The 24,226-nt window shown below is 37.0% G+C and overlaps 1 protein-coding gene and 1 pseudogene across 1 annotated transcript in view; one reads left to right on the top strand and one right to left on the bottom strand.

Moving 5' to 3' along the window:
* LOC115296578 overlaps positions 1-24,226 on the bottom strand; it is a 76,449-nt pseudogene that overhangs the window by 21,705 nt on the left and 30,518 nt on the right.
* The window catches only part of LOC115296581 (cysteine-rich secretory protein 3-like), a 41,266-nt gene continuing 22,228 nt past the window's right edge, over positions 5,189-24,226 (top strand). The window contains exons 1-2 of the mRNA XM_029945045.1: positions 5,189-5,312; positions 20,659-20,695. Coding sequence (XP_029800905.1) covers positions 20,662-20,695 — 34 coding nt within the window. The 5' untranslated portion in view covers positions 5,189-5,312; positions 20,659-20,661. The remainder of the gene's footprint in view (positions 5,313-20,658; positions 20,696-24,226) is intronic.

Raw genomic sequence — 24,226 nt, 5'->3', positions numbered from 1 at the left:
TGAAAGCAAATTTCCTCCAAACTACAGTGTCTGAGAACATAAAGAAATATAAGTAGAATAAAATATAATAAAATAGATTTAATTACTTTTTGTCTTATCAGAGTCACTTAGATAAAATGAAGGTGAATCCAGAGTTGGTGTCCAAGGGAGAAAATTGATAGTTCAGAAAATATCTACACGTTTAAGAGTTTGGTTTGCTTTTGTTTGTTTGTTTAAAGCTATGATTTTATTGCTTGGGCACATAGCAAAAACAAAACAAAACAAAGGAGTAAGACAGAGGTTTAGTTTTCATCATATACGCTCCTACAGTTTAAATTGGTGCATTGATAACTTTTCCAATTAAGAACATTTATCTACAATTGAGAAAAAAGTTGACTTAACTGGATATTAACCCTTTCTGCCTTCCTCTAGCGCCTCTCAATCCACATAATCACATGAATGACTCACTTCTGAGGTGTTTTCTTCTGCATGCAAACCTCTTGTTTTACTTTACATTATTGGAATTCTTTGCTTACATATCCATCTCCTGCAGATCTTGAAGGTCAGAAACTACATTTTACTCAATGCTCTATTCCAGGACCCAGCTCAGTATTTAGCACATAGCACACAGGACATGATTTGTTGATGATGCTGCATTTTATGGCATTTTATGAACAAAGCCTAACACACATGATATTCAAAGACAAACTATAAAGTACAAACTGCACAATGAGAGGAGCAGAAATGTAACCAAATCCACAGCTACAAGTCAGGAGCTTCATTCTCAAAACCAGGAAGTTTCTTTTTCTGTCAATAGAAAGTCAATATTAACATCACATATTACAGAAAAGAAAGCAAGCTAGTCAGGAAACAGGATAATCAGTCATTAGAGAAAAAACAGAACGTTGAATTCCTGTACAACCAGTGAGAAGTCATAATTGAAAGTCCCAGGAAATTGATTATAAATGTTCTGCAAACTTTAACCAAAGGAAGACACATGCATCCTTAATTATTTGTCTACAAAATGGAAATGATATTAGGATATGTCAGGTGTGTGTGTGTGTGTGTGTGTGTGTGTGTGAAGGCTACAGGAGACAGTCTTTCTAAAGTGCTTGCCAGTGTTTGAAGGAAGTTCCAATTATGTTAACATCTATATTATTAAGAGTAGAAGGACGCTTTATCTACACTATCACTTTTAGGATTAGGAACATTTTCATAAAAACAAAGTTCCATTGGAAAAAAGTAGTTCAAGGAAACCGTATAGATTACATAAATTCAGTCCAGTCCCATAAATGCGTCAAGCCCTTTGCTCACCTGTAGTCTTGCAATATCCTTGTCAAAGTGTGAGTTGGCTATGTTCTGAAAGACACTGAAGTATGCTCACCTTGGTATCTGCTCAGTATTTAACACTTGCTTGGACTGTAAAGGTTTTAACACATCCTTTTCCCTAGTGATGAAACGGGCGAATAAATAAATCACTACTGCGGTTTTGACATACAGTCTTTTGTTTTGTTTGGGTTTTGTCTTTTACATAATACCTTAAAGGTATAGTACACCTTCCATTATTTTGTAGCAAAAGGAAGCGTAAGGACTACTCATGTTTAGTGGAGAGCTGCGTAAGTGATACCGCGCAGTGCATTACTCTATTTTTATCTGGGTTTGCATGTATTCCACATAATTTTTTGAAGAAGGGACTGACTACACTTTATGAGTTTGGGCATCTGCAACACATAACACCTTGCCTCACACGCTGCAGGAGCTCAACAAGTTCTTATTAAGTGATTCAACTAATTAAATGGCATTAAAACGGCTCTTCCTTTTCACTTGGGTTAGTAATATATTTAACTTAATGAGAACTCACTTTAACGCCTGAACAAAGCACTTTGCCAATGATAAGTTTTTTTTTAAATATCTTTTTATTTATTTTTGAGAGACTGAGAGAGACAGCACAAGCAGAGGAGGGTCAGAGAAAGGGAGACACCGAATCTGAAGCAGGCTCCAGGCTCTGAGCTGTCAGCACAGAGCCCGATGCAGGGCTCGAACCCACGAACGGTAAGATCATGACCTGAGCCAAAGCCGGTCGCTTAGCCCACTGAGGCACCCAGATGCCCCAGTGGTAAGTCATTTAATCCTTAGAACTGTACTACAAGGCAAGTCATCCCATTTTATGAATAAAAAACTTTAAGCAGAGAGAGACTGAGCATCTAGTTCAGGGTTAAATATTGGAGACTTATAATTTATGCTCTAACCATTAGGGAGCACCGTTCCATGGGATCTTTTTTTAATTTCGGCAGACTAAATGTTTCAGAAAGCATTTCAGAGACATTGAGAGAAAAAATTAAGAAGCCATATTCTTGAAGCTAATGTAACATTGTATGCCAACTACATTTGAATAAAAAATACAAAATAAAAAAACCATATTCATATCTATATATATATTTGTGTATATATGTACATATACCTTGGTTTTCCAATATTTTGCTTTTAGTTTTGATAATAATTGATCATTTTTGTTTGTATGGTTCCATTGAAAGAAAGGTTCTTTTTGTTCCAGGAATAAAAAATGCTTTTTGAGATTGCTGTTACATTTATAATTTTTTGAGAATGGAGGCTTCCACTATCTGTGAAAATGTGTTTTTGTTTAAAAAAACTGTTTAGGATAACAAATTTTTAACATAATCTAACATAAGTATGAGCAAGAAACCTGTGTGCAGAGATTTTAATATACAATTACCTGAAACTAATGTAACATTGAGCATCAATTATACTTCAGAAAAATGTAGATTTTTTACAGTTTTATAATATTTATTAATACTTGAATGTAAATACTTAAGAAATTATAAAACTTCATCTCCAGAACATTCTTTTAATCAAAGATATAAATATAAAACTTTCCATCTTCTCTGTGTTGCAATCATGTCAAACATTCAATTGAGGCACCAATGAATGAAAACCCACAAAGTTTTTCCACCTAAAAATGGTAAAAAAGGAGAAGGGACAAATTCATTGCAAATCAGTAATTCACAGTAGGTCTTTTAAAATAAATGTTTTGTATTTAATTCTAAGATTACTATATAGTTGAGTGGATACAAGTAGGAGACATGCTGTATTTTTTCACCTAGACTTCAATATTTTTTACCAAAATTTTCATCGTTCTTAGAGGACTCACCTGAAACAGCAGGACAATCACTGGCAATAGCAAAGAAGATAGAAGAAGGATAGAAGTCACCAAAGTTGGTTTGAAAATTGTCATCTTTCCCATTGCCTCCCTTCCACAATATCTCAGAATTCAGGACACTGTAACTCAGCCTAAATATCTGTTTCTAACCCCATGGCTGCCCATTAAAGAATATGCATACTGCAAGAACAGCTGTAAACACTCACCCAGGGTTTGGGAGCCTTAATTAAGGAAGGCTTTCCCTGATACCTAGAATTCAGATTGCCCTTCTACTGAGTCCTTAGAAGTTCTAACTCCTGAGGCAACTCACCATTCGAGATGTGCAAGAGATGCTTTGCTTGTGTAAGGGGAAGCCCACAATGGTAAATAGAAAAAGGAAAACAATCACAAAGTTTCAGTCAACACAGAATTAGCAAGAAACTATAGATACATTCTCAGTAAGATCATTTTTAGGAAAGAGTCTACACGTGGCTTTGAAGGATTTCCATAAAACTACCTGGGCCTACATTTCTCTCAAAACTGTTCTTGTAGCCCTGTTACATTTACTGAAGTTGGGAAAACACCATTGTAAATGGTCCAAACTGATCTATGTCTATTTCCCACATAGGTAGCAGCGAACATTAACAAACCACTTACTTAGCTTTAAGGATTTAGATGATTATGGAACGGCAGAGAATAAAACTATTCAGCAAACAGAGTCGTCTTAGACTTAATGTTTAGTGAGGAGACTGACAATCTATAGAACAGTTAAAGAAACCATTGTGTTCCTCCCTCAAATTATGCTTCTAATAAAGCAAAGGATGGGAGGATGTACTGTGAATAGAACGGGCCTAACAGTCTAAATCTGAGAAAAGGTGTAATTAGCTTAGAGGATAAGGCAAAGGTCTCCTGGAAAAATAGAATTATTCCCTAAAAACTGACATAAACTATTGCTTCTTAATTTTTTTGAATGTTAAATACCCAAAGTGAACTAGTTGTACCTTAGGAGTGTGTCCTGTGGTTTTGAGTTTTCCTAGGTTGGAAAGAACACCAGAATTAATACAAGCTTGATTACAGGGTTACTAAGAATTTCAAAGCTGAAGGTGAGATTTAGCAGAAAATCTTGCCAACAAGTCAGGGGAAAAAATGAAAGGATGTGATCTAGAGGTTTTATTTTGCAGAAGATCTTCTGAACAAAAATCCATGCTTACCTATTATCCCACTCGGGGAAAGAGGTCAGACTGAGAAGGTGAGTCAAACTTCATTAAATACAATGAGATACTTCCGCCTTCCTTAAAGGCGCATGGGAGAAGAATGAGGCACAAACATGTCAGGTGCAAGAGAAAGGGAGCAGGAAGGACAACTCTGCATTCCCGTATTTATTCGGGAAGCGATAATCATCAATGAAAGACTTCAAGATTGTTCAGAGAGTGATCTCATGAGAAAAACAGAACTTGCTTAGGCAAGTACATTATGGTTGATCAGGCTTAATCAATGAGTCTTAATCAGATCCGGTGGTCTTGAGGAAGCAGAGAAATCAACACAAAAGAAGCGGGAGGCATTCCACCCTGAAAGGCCCTCTGCTCGGCTCCTGTGTCATAAATCAGCCACTTTCCCAGAGAGACATTACAATGTGTGTTTTCTTAGAGCTATATTAATCATTTATTAATCATTATAGTTTTGTGTACTGTTTTTCTCTAAGGCTACATTTTAAGTGTCACATTGTTCTGAGGGGTCATGATAAGATACTACAGACAGAGCAAAGATGTCAGCAGGAACAATGTAACAAATATCTGGAAAACATGAATGGTGTGACTAACAAGGAAGTTAGAGCGTTTACTGCTACCTTGTCAATATTTGGGCTGTGAACATCCTGAAGGCATCGGGTGTTTCAGAACCACTCTTGCAGTAGCTTATAATAATATAAGTAATTGCTTCTTAGTTTATATTCTAAACTCTTGATACATGCATATTCATTACACTACACGACAGTGTGTATGAAGTCAGTATTCATTATACTATAATGACAGTATTTGTAATGACATGTATTAAAGTCATTGACTCCGGTTTTATTTCATTTCATCTCTTAGGCATGGAGATAGCCTATTTTGCAGCAGTATAGTCTTATGGAACTAACTGAAGAAAACACTGTTCCTTCCTGAATCAACCACGCTGTGTAAGTACTGCTACAATGATTCTTTTACAGGACCACAGTATTGCATCTGAAAATAAGGTTTCTTCTAAACTAGGAAATACTGTTTATACCTCCTTTCTATCTTTCTGTATGACTTGCATTATATAACCAAGGCTGCAATGCACTAGGTAGTATAATGTTAATTCTGTAGTTGGAGCCAATATTTCTGTAGCTTATTTAAAATGAGTCTGTAGAAATGTAGCTTTCTTAAAATTATAGCTGTGTGTACCTTCCTTGTTTCTATCAAAGCAGAAACAAAATAATCTAGAAAAGTAATTTCAGTAGTTATTTAAATGACGTGTCAAACTTGGAAAGTCTCAAAATAACTGCAAAATTCTTCCAGATTCACTAAACACATGGGAAATGCCAGAAAAACATAAAAGTGCATTTTTTTTGCAAGAACACAACGAACTATCATACATTATCACTGGTTAATGAATATGGTTCAACGAATCAGAATACTGTCAGGCTGAAGGACATTCTCAACAATAAGAATGAGACTAGGAAATATTTCTCTTCTATAGAGAATCAAATGAGGCAATTATTTGTCTAGATCTTCATATATATATACATATAAACTTTTATTCATATACATTTATATATATTTTATATGTATAAACTTTTATTCATATATTTTTATATATATTTATATATGTAAACTTTTATTTCATTTATTGCCTCACAGAATTTTCAATAATTGGAAATTATACTTACCCAAAAGCAGAATAATTAATATCATGAAGAAAATCATATCCTGAAGACAAAATATCTTGATTTTTCTTTTGTGTTCTACCCCTGGTTCTCAAGGTATTTTCATTTGGATAAAAACAAATCATGCAAATAGCACCTTTATTCTGATTTCAAAAATAGTGTATATTTTCTTTAAAATGTGCAATGAGTACTATATACTAATGACATGTAACTAATTAAGCAGCTTTTTTTTAACTTTTCAAAATATTTATTTTTGAGACAAAGAGAGAGAGACTGAGGAGTGGGGAGGGGCAGAGAGAGGGAGACTAAGAATCCGAAGCAGACTCTAGGCTCTGAGCTGTTAGCAAAAAGCCCGACTCAGGGTTCGAACTCATGAGCTGTGAGATTGTGACCTGAGCTGAAGTCGGATACTTAACTGACTGAGCTATCCAGACACCCACTAATTAAACAGTTTTAAGGAAAACTCAGGGCTTAAAAACAAAATATGAAATGACTTAGTAGACTGTGAATTAGGCATTCACAGTGGAATCAGAGATTCCACTATCTACACAGGAACAAACTGAATAGCAAAACCGGGAGATATTTGTGTCTTTGCCCCACACTACTTCTACTTTGAAATCATTAGCCCCTGTCAACTTTCTAATAATACAACACAGGCAGTCTTGCTAGACTCAGAGGTCATACTCCATCTTATTTGGATACCATTGCAAGCAAGGAGTTACACAAATTCTCGGTAGCCTCCTGAATTACTGTTTAGTCTTTTAAAGTGTTCTACACCTCTTCAAGAATATGGCCTCCAAGGTTGTTTTGTTTTTTGTTTTTTTAGTTTATTTATTTATTTATTTTGAAAGAGAGAGAGAGAGAGAGCAGAGGAAGGAGAAGGGGTGGGGAGAGAGAGAGAATCCCATGTAGGCTCCATGCTTAGCACGGAGCGGATGTAGGGCTCCATCTCAGGACCCCAAGATGCACAGCTAATATCAAGAGTTGGAAACTTAACCAACCCAAGCACCCCATAAACACCAGAGACTGAGAGTGTGTCTAGGTATGTGCTGGGATTTCAAGATAGAAAAAATTGTTGTGGTCCTTCATCAATTCCATTCTGTTTGTAGTGGGTTGGGCTGCAACCCAAAGCAGAGAGCGGGTACTGGGGACCACACGGGGCCTGGGCTGCAAACTTTAGTCCATTCTAGACCCTGGAAGGAGCCTTCAAAATTTTGCTTCAAAGCCCAGTGTCCCCCTGAGACTTATTTCATAGCACAGAGTTATTTTAACAACATATTTGTAAGTAATGTGAATTCACTTATAAGAAATTCTGACTTTTTATATTTCTTCAGTTTGCCAGCTTTTAATTTGTCTTACCATGTAATTCCAAATTCATTAAGGTTATTTACCTCTTTCTTTAGTCAATATGGATATATTTGGTTCCTAATTATCATAACTCTATATTTTCTGGGGTCCATCTACACATCTGTTCTATCATTCCCTGTACTTCTTGTACAGATTGGCTTATGATGTTCTTATTCTTTTAACTACAAACATATTCATTAAGAGGTTGAGACAATCTCACAATGTCATTAAGTCTTCCGGCACAGTCCTGAGCCAAAATTTTTGTATTGAAATATATGTAATGTATTATCAATAACTTTAAGTTTATTTTCCTATTACATGATGCATGGGCATTATTAACAACAACTTTTCAAAAAAGTTATGTGTAGACATAATTTATGTTTGATCCTATTCTTAGACATGGGCTGGCAGGACTCCTACCCCATCGATACATCAAAGTTGGCCTCAGAGGTGCTACCGTGCTTTGGAGTAACATCCTTGATCATGGCTGAGTCTCCCAGAAGTGTGGGCCCCAATCCCTGCTACTCCCCATAGACTGCTCTCCACCCTCAGCCCCAGACATGGGGTCTAGATGCCTCTGAAGGCAACACCACTGAGCCTAGAGTGTGCCTCCGGGTCTGTGGCAAGGCCTTAGTTCCAGGTGGGCTGTCTGGTTAGTGAAGTATTTTTTTTTTATGGGATCAAAAGGTATTAGGCCAAAAGAATGGCATTTACATGCTTATTTTAGGTGAGATAAATGGTAAATGAAGAAAAGTGTCCCACAAAAATGATTTTCTCAGGGCTTGACATACAGTAGGGGAAGCTCTGGTAATATTATTCCATGAAGGTTTTTTTTCTTTTTTAGAATAGTAAAGAAGGTGTTTTAAAAAATTGTGATAAAAGGGGGAAGTACTAGGAACAAAGGGTATATACTTCTAGTTGTAAAATAAACAAGTAATGGAGATGTAATATACCACAAAGAAACAAACAAACAAAAAGGGAGCATTGGGTCAAATAGGACTGAGCACCAATGTATCAGACTCGTATTACTAAACTTTCTATAGGAAGGCTTTTCTTCTTATTTCTGCAATAGGGAAGGCCAGAGCATGAGGAGGAGGTTTCTGAGTGTAAAGTCTCTAAAGTGAATATAAGCATGCTCTTTGCTTCATACTAGGAATTCTAACAGTTGCCTTTCAAATAGAGCCACGCCATGGAAACGGGTCAAGAGTTCTCTCTACTAAGTACCGCACTAATGTTTTCCAGTACACTCTATTCTCCCGGTTGGGGGCCTCTGTATTAAAAAGGTAATTGCAAATTAGTGAAATCCATGAGCAGGATCTACTCTGAAACAATGTGAAGAGAGAAAAGCAAACGTAATTGTAGTAAAACAAATTAGAAAGAGTTAACAAAACCCATACCGCATCAAAAAGTTCCAAGTGCAGAGAATTGCGTTGATTCTGTGTTTGCTGTAAATGGACATGAAGAACTGTGTGTCTGCTCATTCTAAGGGGACTGGGTTATAAATCACATGATGGTTAGTGTCTTTTCAATCACTGAAATATTATGGTTTTACTTAAGTTCTGATATATTTCACAGTGAGAACCTTCTACTTTGTAACGGGTAGTTGCAAAACAAATGTAGGATCAGTTAGATAAATTCATTCTAGTAATTCCTGTTTAGGACTGACTGGAAACTTAGAAAAAAAAGTGCCAAGGATAGGGGCACCTTGGTAGCTCAGTCTCATGAAGTCCCTTGATTTTGGCACAGGTTATGATCTCACCGTTTCTGAGTTTGAGCCCCACATTGGGCTACACACAAGGTATGGAGTCTGTGTGGGATTCTCTCTTTCTCTCTGCTCCTGCTCTCTCTCTCTCGCTCTTTCTCTCTCTCTCTCTCTCTCAAACTAAGTAAATAAACTCTAAAAAGAGTGCCAAAGATCAAGGAACATTCACCCAAAGATCTAATGATTAAAAATAATTAAAGAAACTTCCTTTCACGCAATCAATGAGAGAAGTTCTGAAAAATTAGAGATAAAATAGTCACATACTTTGTGCTTTAAGTCTTTTCTCAGAGGAAAGAAAATCTTTACTAAACATAAATGCCAAGAAGAAGTGGAGACCCAACTCAACACAAAGCTAAATTGAGAAAACTGGAGAACAGCATGTGGTAATTATTTCTGAAAGCTTGTCCAACAGGCAGAAGAGAAGTTTCCTTACCCTTTGTAAGATGGAAATTTACCTAGGACAGTATCACTTGAGTAAATAATGTAATCTGACACACAAAGGGATTAGCACTAATTATTCATATAAGTAAACCTCCATAGTTATAAATTGTTTCCTATCCCCCGACAGGAATCCTAATGTCATAAAAACTTTTGTTTCTGCTTAGGATTAAAATGAAATGAACCTAGATCATTACAATCTTGTATAACTTGACAGAAATAATAAAAACTTTAGTTAGAATTTAACCTAATCAAGGCTGGATTGCTTTCACTCCATGAGTATACTAGAGATAACAATCTGAGAAAGGTAGAAATAATAATACTGACAGTTGCAATTAATCTATAAACTTCCTATGAAAGGCAGATGAAGCAGGAGCACCTCAGGGGCTCAGTCAGTTAAGCATTTGGCTCTTGATTTCGGCTCAGGTCATAATCTTAAAGATCATGAGATGGAGCTCCCCGCTCTGCCCTGGGAAGGGCTCCAGGCTGGGGGTGGAGCGTGCCTGAGATTCTCTCTCTCCCTCTCCCTTTCCCTCTGTTCTTCCCGTGCTTGCACTCACTCTCTCTCAAAGATTAAAATAAAATAAAAATTGTAAAATTTATTTAAAAAGTCAGATGAGGTGTTTTCCAGAATGAGAGGCAAGAAATACAGTCATACAAATTGGATTCTATGGCATCATAGATGATATCTGAACACCAGTGGATTATTAAAAGCAGCATAAAAAGGTCACATGCCAAAGAGCAAGAAACTGGTGCCAGGTGTAGCAAATCCACATAAATATCTAAATGGGTTTCTTTATTCCTTTGGCCTGAATTTAGCCAGGGATTAACACTAGACAAAGAGTCGCTTGCTTAGGGAACAAAGAACCTGCAGGCCCAAGTAGCCATCAGTTGACCTTTGAGAGAATATAATGAGCTCAGGGAAAGTACATGCACATAAAGATTAATTAATGCCTTACATGATTTTCATCCTTCTGGGACACAGATGATGACATTGTTTGGAGTTGGAAACAAGCCCCAGAGAAGAACAAACTTCCAATTGTTACAAACCCAAGTCTATTGTGAAGAGATAAAGCTTTAGATTTACTGGTTCTAGTAGTATGGCTCTAAACTTCTCAAACTGTCTTACAGTATGTTGGCATAATTCTCTTCCTTCTCTATTATTCATTTACTAACCCAGTGTACCATTTTCCACTCACTATGTCCTCATCTCTTCCTGTGCTTTGCTTTTTTTGTTGTTGGCCTCATTGGGAATGTGAATCACCTTCATCTACCTCCAAGCCACCATGTGCCCTACTCCTTCAAAGTTGAGCCCCAAATGTACTGTATTCATGAACACCTCACTGACTAATCTTAACCAAATTAAAAAAATTTTATGTTTCCCTTCAAATGAGTACTTTATTATGTATTCTTTATTTGTTATATGTCAATATATGTTGACATATACTCCATGCAGGAAAAGTGCTAAGAACTGGGGATAAATATATACAAAAATCCAAGGGTCAAGAATATTATTGTTTAGAAGGAAATTAACATGTATATAAAAAGCCACATTTAAAAACTACTGTTAGAGATATGTACAAAATAAAATGTGAGCATAAGAAACATGTTCAAATACGCCTACAGGACCTAAGAAAGACCATCATAAAAAAAATACGATGAATCATGGGAATCTACCCCCAAAACCAAGAGCACATTGTATACACTGCATGTTAGCTAACCTTGACAAATTTATTTACATTATATGTATATATTTTTTAATCTTATTTTATTTTATTATTTATTTATTTGAGAGCGAGCACATGAGTGAGTGAGGGTCAGAGAAAGAATCCCGTGAAGGACAAGGACAAAAAGAGAGAGAGAGAGAGAGAGAGAGAGAGAGAGAGAGAGAGAAGAGAGAAGAGAGAGAAGAGAGGAGAGAATCCCAAACAGGGACCCATGAGCTCACTTGATGTGGCACTCAAAGTCACAAAGTCAGATGCATAACCTTCTGAGCCACCCAGGTGTCCTAATAATATATATTAATTAAGCTTAAATACAAACAATAAGACTTCAGGAAGAAGGAAAATAAGGAAAGCAAGTGCACAAGTGTGAAGACATGGGTGAAGATGTGGTTTCTCAGAGCAGTAAAGCAGAAGGAGAGGCCATGGAGCACATGAGATATGAAGGAGCCGAATTATGAGACCTGCATACCATGGGAGGGAAATTGTTCTAAGTGTACCACTCAAGTGCGGACCTATTAAAGCTCTTTCAAGACATTGCAGGGGAGCCGGTCTAGGAGGACACTGTCACCCTAGCCCTAGCCTTGTTTGTCACCAGATTGCGGGAATGTCCACGTAGGCTGTGAGGCTGAGGTGATTCTGCAGTGAGGCAAGAAGCACTTGAGAGAGTAAGAGCAGTGGCAATTTGTTACCTGGTATTTTCTTTATTAAGTTTTTTTTTAATGTTTATTCATTTTTCAGAGAGAAAAAGCATGAGTGAGGGATGGGGCAGAGAGAGAGAGGGAGACAGGGAATCTGAAGCAGGCTCCAGGCTCTGAGCTGTCAGCACAGAGCCCAACACAAGGCTCATACTGGGGACAGGCAAGATCATGACCTGAGCCAAAGTTGGATGCTTAACACTGAGCCATCCAGCTGCCCCTGCGACTTGGTATTTTTAAGCACTGGTTTACAATGGTTAAATAACTGCTCTTTTTACCAGTATGTATTTTCTTGTTCTGATCATTATAATTATGGTGTGTAATTTATTGCTTATTCTGCCTATTATTACAGTTTAAATCATATAGATACATTAACAAATGCCAAGCATGACAATACAATGATAGTTTATGCATCATTACTCTGGCATCAGTTGGGAAGAAATAATGGAAGAAAGACGAGCATGGAGAGCAAGAGCAGTTATAATCTAGAGGATAAATAATGAAGGCTCCATCTAGAATAGTGCTTGCAAATGTAATAGATGAGCTGGTGGTAGCAATAACTTGGGCAGATATGCTGCTGTTCTAAATGGATATGAGTAGGCATAATATGGAGACAGCCATCTAGGATATGTTTCAAATCTTTTAGTCTGTCCTGGATTTTATGTTCAAAGCATATGCCTTAGTATTCAGCTCTTCCTAGAACAATAGTACTACTTGGTCTAGGAAGTCTGTGATATACATAGGTTAGCCTTAACAATAATTTTTATTAATTTCCTCTTTCAACTTCAAAGTATTACAAATCATGTGGTCATTTTAGCCAGTTTTAGAAAACTTTTCAAGTGACCCCACATATGTATGGCTATTAAAAGAGTTCCCCAAATCTAAGACTTATCAAAATGCTGAAATCTGAGCTCCTCTTCCAGTAACTCTGATTCTGTATGTTTAGGATGAAATAAAGCAAAACAAAACACAAAACAATACATAAATCCATAAGCTTTTTTTTAAATTGAGTACCCTTGTTAATTTTGATTACATCATTAGGAATACTAAATGAATATGTCCAAATAAATTGTCTATCTCTTCTCTTTCTCTCCACAGAAGACAGAATAAATTATACATTCAATAGGTGCTCATTAAATCATATGTTGCTTTTTTCTTAAAGTTGATTTATTTATTTTGAGAGAGAGAAAGAGGGAGAGCATGCACATGTGCATGGGGTAGGGGCAGAAAGAGTGAGAGTGAGAATCCCAAGCAGGCTCCTGCTGTCAACCTGGAGCCCAACATAGGGCTTGATCCCATGAACCAGGGCTACATCTCATGAACTGTGAGACCATACCTGAGCCCAAATCAAGAATTAGACACTTAACCAAGTAGGCCACCCATGTGCCCCTCGTCTATTGCCTTTATTGCTCAAGTATATATGTGTTTATTGAGCAAAATAACCTAGAATTGAATACATAGCCCACAGTGTTCCTGGGGAAAACTACTGTGACCTGATCAACCATATAATGCTGCATAAAAATCCTCAAGGATATTGTAATCATTCTCTTCTTACAGCTTGAGAAGATAAATAAGAACAATAGAAAGAATGACAGGATGGAGTAGGGGAAGCTCTAAGAGATGAGGAAATTTAATAGAGAACTTGGGAACTGCAGGCAATTCTACATGAACTTTTATTTTTTTGACTTGAAGAAATTGGCTAGAGAACAAAATTCCCCTTGGGGAAATATTTGAAGTTATTTTTAGGTAATTGTTATAGAAATCCACACAACTATAATTGTTCCTTATTCTGCATGAATAAGCAGTACCTGTGGTGACTAAATGGACTGGGCCCAGTGGAAAGAACACAAGATGTCCGGTCACCTGAGCAAACTCTGAACATGACCGCTCTTCCCCAGGAGAGATGTAATGAAGTGATATACATTAGAGTCAAAGAACCCAGGCAGCGAAAGAGCAGAACATAGACTGCCCTTGACAGAAGTTGTGGAGGATGCTCTATTGGCACTGAGGCAATCTCAGGGTTTTAAATAAGGTTCAAGAGGCTCCTGAGAACTATCACTTATTGCAGGCTAAAGTTCTCCATCCTAACCTAGCATTCCACTTAGAATAACTTGGATTTAACTGCATCTGATAAAGCTGAGATGGGGATAAGGGTGGGGCCTTTCTGGCAGAAGCAGCTGAAAGGGCAAACACTGTCATATCAGGATCCCAGCCATTTTAATATAAATAAAAAGAATCACCTGCAGACAAAAGATCACTTTCCCCATAGGGTTTGCCGTTCTCCTTTTAGAGAAAACATTAACGATCTGTAATTTTTACTCTGATGGGATCATTTCTTACTAGGTAACATGTCCCAGTGACATCTACCTCTTCTGATTTGAAAGCAAAATTTTATGAAATACCTACTTTCACACATATCTTTTTTCTTACTGTGATAACTTGTGAAATGAGGAATATTATTCAAGGGTAAGTGACTTAACTAGTCAAAATTAAAAATAAGCATGGATTTAAACTGAAAAATTTGACCCAGTCATCCTTCAATACATCGTTGACATCCACGCTCCACTAGTCTGTCTCCAATGAGATGACAGATAGCTGTGCTCTTTCTTAATGGAATTTCATACAAAAGGAATGTCCAGCATCAGTAAATTAGTATAGTAGCTACTATAGAGGCCCACATGGCTTTTCTGAGCACTTCTCAAATCTCATTATACAGAAAATTTACAATGGAATTAAGTCAATCATAAAAGTCTTTATAAATTGTTTGATTGCTATGACCTATGAGTATTTATTAAAAGAAGTATGCACTCAGCAATGGGGAGCCCACGTATGCTAGTGAAGGGGGTAGAGGATGAACAAGCTATTTTCCTTCCCTTCCTCACTCTCTCACTTTCCTTGTACACCAGTAAAACCTGTCTTGGTATTCAGCTTGTTTATTTGTCTTCTTCAACATCTTCTAAGACAAAGGAAAGAGTCACTATAGATGATTAGCTGGTTACTGTTTGCAACATGTCTTTATTTATGATATAATGATATAATGCTAATTTAGAAATGCACCTAGGCTTAAGGGCTTCAATTTCTTCTCAACGACAGAGATGGTCATTCATTTTCCTAAGGTCACCCTGATGGTGTCTGATTGACTTGGGCCTTGAACACTTGAACTTCTGTTTAAATAATACAGATTCTCTTCCATGGCATCTAAAATAAGAAATGGATCTGTATTCAGCCAAACAAAAATGCATTTATGGAAATATTTTATGTGTTCAACAAAGAACAGGCTTGGGAGAAGACAATAAAAAAGTCTATTGTATTTGTTAAGAATCACATCTCAGGTATGTCTTACAAGCTTAATGATTAGTATGCACTTTTTAATCATCAAAGCAAATCCATTATATGAAAATCAACATTTTACAGAAGATAAAAACTGAGGCCTGGAGAGGATTTCCTAAGCCTCAGTTTCCAAAGATTATGCTTTCAGCCAGTAAACTATAGTCTGTTGGTAACTGGGAAGTGAATGTGCTAGAAAGCTGGGCCATGAGAGGTCAGCTTCAAGGCAGAGATCCTATTCATCTTTGCAGTAACTAGTTAGTTTTAAGTGATCAGCCCCAAAATGACAAGGCAGCATACAGTTGTTACTGTGTCTAAGGTTAAGAGAGCTGGTCAGGGAAGGAGGGTCTTATTTGACATTTATGTTTTATTTATTTTATATTATAGCCAATCTGGTCAGAGTATACTGGGTAAAAACCCAAGAAAAGAAGACTCATTTTACAAATATATGTGGGATACCTGGGTGCTCAGTCAGTTATGAGTCCGACTCCTGATTTTGGCTCAGCTGATAATCTCATGGTCTGTGAGATCGAGGCCCGGCTCCGTGCTGACAGCGTGGAGAGTACTTGGGATTCTCACTCTCTCTCTCTCTGTCCCTCCCTCACTTGTGCTCTCTTTCTCAAAATAAATACATAAACATTGAACATTAAAAACTTTTAATAAAAAAAGTAAGAAATGCAACATTTTCTAAACAGAATGTAGCAGTGGTCACTGGGATGCTCAGTTACAAGTTACACTAAAAGAGTTGGCATGCAAAAACCAGAAAGGCAGTGATTCCAACCCCTGACCCTCTCTTTTTCTTGCCGCATGAGATTATTTTATTTAAAAACTCAAAGGTGAAAAACAGTTGGAATAGACTCAAAATATAAACATAGGAACAAATGACTTGCCCTTTTAACATAAAGCTTGGATATGCAAATAAAGGCAAGATGAAAAATGCTCACTAATCAAGTTGGGATGTGTGCATCATAAAGGACCCACAATGACAGTGGTGGCTGTAAATACAGAAAAAGACAAACCAATCATGGCAGGTGAGGGAACAATTTTAAAAGATTAAAGTCAATCTGTTAATCCAATATGTTTATGGTATTCTGTGGCCCAAAGTCACCACATGTTTTTACATTTGTTTAACTTAATAATAGGGATGCTAATATATGACAAGCATAAAACCTTATATATATCAGGGGGCACTTATGATTATGTAGTCATAACAATGAATATAAAGTTAGAGGACATCTATTCAGTGTTAATTATAAGTCAAAAACATATTTTTCCTTTTTATATCATTTTCTATCCTATTCTTTTGGTAAATTCTCACATAACTACCTATACCTTGGTAAGTCAAACCATCCATGGAAAAAAGTTAAGTACAATCACACAGCTTAAAGTATTAGGGACAGGTTTTTCCAGACACAGAGGAAAAAAATGGGAGGAAACACTGTATAAATTCTTACTACAGGGCAGGCAACTTACACATGTAATCCCATTTTATCACAGCTAATTAAAATAATAATGCTATTCTCATTTTGCAATGGGAAAACTTACAGTGAAAACTTACAGACAGAAAAACAATTTCTCAATATACATTGGCATAGATATGTAACCCCCGGCCACCAGATCACAAATCCCAAGCCCCTAACAATGTTCTGTACCATAAATAGAGAGGAGAACATGCTCTGGACGCCTCTGGATCTGGTCTCATAGAAAATGGTTGCATAGAGGATGATTCTAAGGTGATTTTGTCCAAGTGGCTGATTCAGCTTATTGAGAACTCACACTTCACATATACATAAAATAAAAAACATTTTAGGGATTAACTGGACACATGGCAGATGATTGGTTAACAGGTTTTTTTTTAATTTTGTAGTACAATCTACCTTGAGTTTTAAGCTCTCTTATAAAAAAAAGTTTAGAGTAATATCTAATAGTGTAACTTATTAATTAATTAGCTTTACTATCACAGAAGTAATCGTGAAGAGTCTCAAGATGCAAAGAGAATAATTTGGTTAAGATTTATCAAAGTATGGGGCGCCTGGGTGGCTCCTTCAGTTAAGCATCTGATTCTTGTTTGGCTCAGGTCATGATCTCTTGTTTAATGGGATCGATTGAACCCCATGTCAGACTCCATGCTGACTGTGAGGAGTCTGCTTGGGATTTACTGTTAAATCCCTCTCTTGCTGCTCACTCTCTCTCTTTCAAAAAATAAGTAAAAATCATCCAGAAAAAAAAGAATTGTGAAAGTACTGATTGCCAAACATGTGGATAAATTATAAAAGTAAAATAGCTCCAAAGAATAAATATACAAGTGCTAAATCTGAAATAGCAATTTTATTTTGAAATCCACATGCACAATTTGAACAATCTTGAGAAGACATCTTGTACACAGGAATGTGTCTTTCCTGTCACCAGGAAGATTCCACTGCAGGAGGCAACTCTGGGTTTAATGGTGGCAACAGATGTGCTGGCAGGATGATTGATTCCCCATTTGTTTGCATGCCCCTCTTCCCCCTCCCTCCCCCTCCAGCTGGTCAGTCAGTATGAACTTGGGCACTCTTGCCTGGCCCAGCTATGGCCAAGAGCAGTATAAGCAAAGAATTTTTCAACCCATCATCCTGGGAAATGAGAGAACACTGCCCTCCACAGGTCACTCCTGTTGGCAGTCAGGATCCCAGTGGTGTTCATTAGTCACAGTGAGTTGCCCATTGAAACCACTGTGGGAAGGGGACCTAACTGAGAAGCGTAGACAGAACTCAGAGACAGACGGCTGTTACAACGTAAGGCCATCCCTGGGCCCATACACTCTGCCATGTGACCTTGGACAAATCCCATAACTCTGTGTGCCTTTGTTTTTCATCTGCAAAATGGGGTAATAGGAGCACTCACCTTATGTGGTTGTGACGAGGCTTTAATGAGTCATTTCACACACAAATTTGTGACTATTATCAAAGTTCTAGATACATTTTAAACACAAAGAGGACAGTTTCAGAAGCTTAGATTTTTTTTATGTTTATTTATTTTTGAGAGAGAGAGAGAGAATGAATGGGAGAAGGGCAGAGAAAGAGAGGGAGACACAGATCTGAAATAGGCTCCAGGCTCTAAGCTGCCAGCACAGAGCCTGAAACGGGGCTCAAACTCACAAACCGTGAGATCATGACCTGAGTTGAAGTCGAACACTTAACCAACTGAGCCACCCAGGCGCCCCAACGCTTGGATTTTAAATGTTCCTAGAGAGGAAAGGGGCAATCTTGTGAATTATCACAATTCTCCCCAAACAAACAGAGCCAAGTGGACAGTTTCTACTCTACCTGAATCCTCCACTAAGGGAGGGTCCACCTTTGGAGAAAAGGAGGTTATGAAAAGATTTAGGTGATAGATTCCCAAGGCACAGGTCACAATGTACCAGCTCTAGAAGAGGAAGAAACATGGTCAGTGACATGCTTCTACCACGCGTCACCCTGAGCCAATCCCTTGTATTAACATTCCAGTAACTCTTGAGCTAGTTTTACCTGATTCTAAAGGCCTACAACTTACTTCCAGTATAGAGGTTATAACAAGCAACAAGGTACAGCAAACATCCATGCTGACAGTTTATCTCAAATTACTCTGTGAGTCTTGACAGTGAACAAGCCTGGGCCCAAATAGCAAACGTCTCCATTGGTCCAGTTAGCTGCACATAATAATTGACACCACCAGCTCCTTGTCAGGAATGCAGCAGAAAAGGAGGGTTTTCTCAAAACCCTGGGTGGGGCTGCACCCCTGGGCAGATGTGGCCTGAACCCTGCGGAACACTGGTATGCAGAAGCCCTGCCTGACCTTGGCCATCTGAGCCGGAGTACAGGGCCTGGGCGCCTGGGTGGCTCAGTCGGTTAAGCATCTGACTCTTCATCTTCTGCTCAGGTCATGACCTCAGGATTTATAAGTTTGAGCCCCGCATAGGGCTCTGTGCTGACAGCCTGGAGCCTGCTTGGAATTCTTTGTCTCTCTATCTCTCTGCTCCTCCACTGCTCTCTCTCTCTTAAAATAAATAAACTTTAAAAAATTAGAATAAAAAAGATACCCTGGCTGATATTCCTTCTGGGTAGGCCCCTCACATCACCACATACTTTGTCAGGACTTTTAATATTATTTGCTAAGAAGAAATCCAGAACTAGAAAATCAGGAAATCAAGAATGAGGTTTAAAAAATGTTTTGGAGCCAAACCCTCCTAAGGAGATGCAAAGAAGTCAGAGCACCCGCAGAGCATCTACATCCAACTCACATAGTTACAACTAAACTCATCTTTTATAAGCAGCAAGTTTATCCAATTAGTATCAGAATGCATTTCATTATCCATTTTAAGGAGCTAAATTTTTTCATACAAAGGTGGTAAAATCTTTCTTCCTTAAAATTTTTCAAATCAGAAAGCTACAAACTACATGTGAAAAATTAATTTAATGCTGACATAGCTTCATGTTCCAGGACCAGGCCTGATGGGCATTAATTCGCTTTAGATGACAGTGGAATGAACCTGTGTGAGGTGCACCTTCCATCCCTGCCTACATTCCCTAAGTCAAGGTTTCTAGGGCACTCTTTCTATTAGAGAATGGACCAAGTTCTAATATAAACAAATTAAAATGTCTAAAAATAACTATAGTAAATTCAGTATTAATTTTAGATACCCTGTACAAATCGAGTCCTGCTACAATAAACTAAAGAATGATCACCTAGCCCTCACACTGAACAATGTTAGGTTTACTTACAGTAATGCTTGCACAAGAACATGTATCTATATTTAGTTTATGTAAACACTTCCCACAATACTGGACACATCATAGCTCCCAGCAAGTAAATGTGTCAGTTTATGGACTCATCTACATCTTTGGAAATATCTGGAAGATAGGCATCTGCTTTTGCAAATGTTTTTGCATTTCCCAGCTCCATCGGAGAAAACGGTCTTCATAAGGCTTTCAACCTGCCTCCCTCTGGACATAAGGAAACATTAAATAACGTCCACTCAAGGTCTACAGAGAATTCACTTCGAGGAACTAAATGGCCACTGAGAATAAATGCACACCAAAAGTGACATCTAAGGACATCACCTGAGCTGAAGAAAAGCTATTCAAAAAAAAAAAAAAAAAAAAGCCATGTGGAGAATCACAAGATATTGCCAAAACTGCAGTTAGACAATCAGCAATGAAATTTGAAACTATTGGTATGACAAATCCTGTTTCAGACCTGTTGACTTAGATTCCCTTGCACAACCATAATTGTCCAAAAGCAGGAAATAAGTGTAATATATATATACTGCTCTAACCTCTTTCTCTCCGCCTTCCTTCTTCCTACAGATCATGCAGATGCTCCAGCCAGCTCTGAGAATCAGCAGTAAGTAATGTATTTATTTTAAGGTAAACATTGTATGATGCAAATACACTGATGCCTTTCAGTGGTAAATCACACATTGTAAAAGAATCTATGCTTTTCAAAACGCTGTTAATAACTTACATTGAGAATAATGGGCTTAATTTTTATACTCTTTTTAAGCTGAGAAAATGTGGCTCTATTATTCCAAAAGCACTTTTATGAATTTAATATTTAAATTAAATTTTACTTTGCATTCTAAAGTAAGTAATATAATTTCCATGTTTATGATTGTTAGAAATAATTATATCAGAACTTCCTTTAATGGAAAAATGAAAAACTGAAGATATCTGTGTCACATACTTCCATATTAATAATTTCACTAATATTCACATATATGGATATGTCCTTGATAGACATTATTAAAGTAAGGACCAGAAGCTATTGCTAATAATTTTAAATCCATCAAAGCAAAATTATAGCACTGACCTAGAGATAAAAAATGATCATGAATGATTATCAGCAGAACAATTTCCCTCGTGAAATTCCCTCGAATCAAAAAGAAAACAAAAGACTTTCAGAAGTTTTCTGATCCATAGTTAATTTACATAAGCATATGTAATATATGCTGTGTGTATTTTATATAAGGAAGCGGTTTCCGAAAAGAATTTTTCTGGCAAATAAGAAGCGTACCTAATCACAACATGCAAGGAGTTATTTGCCCTGCAGAGGGAAGATTTTATTTGCAAAATATTTTATTAATCCTCCCCTCTATGGCTAAACCACCATCCACAGAGTTTACACTCCTGGGAAGATCTGGTGTTGCGTCTTTTGTCAATTAAAATGCAGATCTCCATCTGCTTCTGTGTGACTCGCCCTCTGGAGGAGCATCAAAGGAAATTAAAGCTATGACAAGTGGCAAATGCAGGAACTACTTTATAGTGATGCATTGTGAGCTCAGTTGGAACCCCTGAACTGAGCTCAGATTTGGTAGAGGAAGGGGCAAATTAGGAACAAGGGTGTCTGACATCTAACATAATGTCTAAATCAGATACTGCTAAAAATTCCAGCAATGCTCTTTAGTAAATTCAAGTATGAGAAAAGGAAAAAGGTGGAAAAGAAAAAAAAACTTGCCTTTGGGAACTGTCAAGGCAGCTACTATTATTTAGATATCTTTACAGGTTTCCTAGATGATGACATCTAGAACTTTGGCAAACGTTGTGTGGTGTCGTAGGCTGCTTTCTGTAGTACAGACAATGGCTGAGATCAAGAAAGTGACCAGAATAAAGATTAATGTGACATCTGAAGTTCGAAAAGATTGCCTAAAATACTTTTCTGTGCTGTGATTGGTATGCAGATGTGTCTGTACCCACAATGCACACATTATACGTATGTGTGTTGATGCTTTCAATGACATTTTTTTTTCTGGTCCAAATGTTTGAAACATTTCCATCGCTGCCTTTCAGGAGTGAGAGCTGTGAGGCCAAACTGTCTGGGCTCTCCTCCGTTTCTTCTGCATGCAAGCGTATGGCATTTCATTGTGAAACCTCTGATCATGGGACTGCAGATCTGTAAACGAGGGTATTGAGTAACATCATTTACCATCTAGACTGTTAGAAGTCTTAATGGGCCCATTAATGAGTAAGACAGTGCTTCCCACAAAACACAGGTCGCCATATAATGGCATAATCATTTGGTTCACTTAAGGCAAAGGGATATGGTCCTGGAAACTTGCATGTAAAACATTTTAACTATTTATGAATTTAATCCCTCTGCATTCACCTTTATAGGTAATGCTTAAGAAGGATTTGTGGGGGCGGGCTTTCCTTGCTTTTTAAAAATTTTCTCTATATAGAGATTTTCCCAAAGCCATATGCTAGATAATCTGTTCTTCCTCTAATGCTTTTCTGTGCTACCTTGTTTGGTCTATCTCTTAAATTTTCTATTCACCTTCATTGCCCATTTTTTTCTTCCTACTACAATATCAAGATTTAGTCAACACAAGTCTTAAGCCTACTTAATAACTAATATGAAAAGATGACCAAATTAATTCTTCTTATGAAAAGTATATTGTTATTCAGAGGCCAATCAGAATTTTTATTATTATTACAAAGAATTTTCATATTAATTTAATTAGGTTTGATATCTTAATTATATTCACACATCCCATAAGAGAATAAAAATCTCTCAATTTATGCATATCTTCTTTTGTGTCATTTACTAGAGTTTTAAAGTAGTCTCCAAACATTTTTTTAAATTCTTGGTTATTTCATAAATAAGCTCTATATATTCTACTATTCTTTTAAGATTATTATTTATTTTGAGGAGAGAGAGCATGAGTAGGGGAGGGGCAGAAACAGAGAGTGGAGAGAGAATTCCAAGCAAGCTCTGTGCTGTCAGTGAAGAGCCCCATGTAGGGCTCAATCCAGGAACTGTGAGATGATGGCTAATGCGGGGTGCTGAACCAGCTGAGCTACCCAGGTGCCCCGAGTTTTTGTACTGTGAGTTCTAAGTTTTCTTTTAAATCTTATTTTCTAGTTGAGTGTTGCTAGTTTATGGCAATAGTATTTTTTATAGGTCGACAATTACATTTTACAAACTTTCAATTATGGTGTATTCTCTGGATAAATGGGCATATCATTTAAAAATAATACTAATATTACCTCTTCCTTTACAAGACTAACAAATATGTACTTTTTTCTTATGACTTTGATAAGATCCTCTCTACTATGATGTTGAACAATACCAGGGTCATTAGTCATTCTTTTGTTATTGTTATTGTTCTCAATATTAAATGAATGCACCTAGAGTTTCTCCAATAACTATAATATTTGCTAGACATATTTAGCAATATTGCCGTTATCAAATTAATAATCTCTAATCTTCTTTGCTCTTATTTTTAACTATAAGTAGGGGTTGAATTTAATAACATATTTTGCTACATGATTTTTCCTTAGTCCATTAATATGATGAATTTGACCAATATATTTTCTAATTTTGAATTATTCTTTTTGTAATTTTGAATTCTTCCTACAGTCCTGATATAAAACTCACCTGATCATAGATTTCTTTTCATTTTTTTTAAGTTTGAGTATACTTGATACACAATATTGTATTAGTCTCATGTACAACTTAGTGATTTGACAAAGTTGTATATTATATTATGTTTACCTCAAGTATATGCTACCATGTGTCCCATTACATCACTATTATCACTGTAATAGTGATAATATCTAATCACTAGTATCACTGACTGTGTCCCTTATGCTCTGCTTTTTATTCCCATGACTTACTCATCCCATGACTGGACCCCTGGATTTCCCTCTCCCCTTCACCCACTTTGTCCCTCTGCACTCCCCTTTCCTCTGGTAACCATCAGTTTGTTCTCTATATTTTTAGTTCTAGTTCTGCTTTTTGTTTGTTTCTTCTTCTTCTTTTAGATTCCATTTATGAGTAGAGTCACTTATGTCCATCAGTCTGACTTATTTCACTTAGCACAATACTGTCTAGGTCCATCCATGTTGTCTCAAATGGCCCCATCTTATCCCTTTTCTA

The sequence above is a fragment of the Suricata suricatta genome, chromosome 7 (assembly GCF_006229205.1).
Source record: "Suricata suricatta isolate VVHF042 chromosome 7, meerkat_22Aug2017_6uvM2_HiC, whole genome shotgun sequence".
NCBI lineage: Eukaryota > Metazoa > Chordata > Mammalia > Carnivora > Herpestidae > Suricata > Suricata suricatta.
This window is presented reverse-complemented; position numbering and strand designations above follow the sequence as displayed.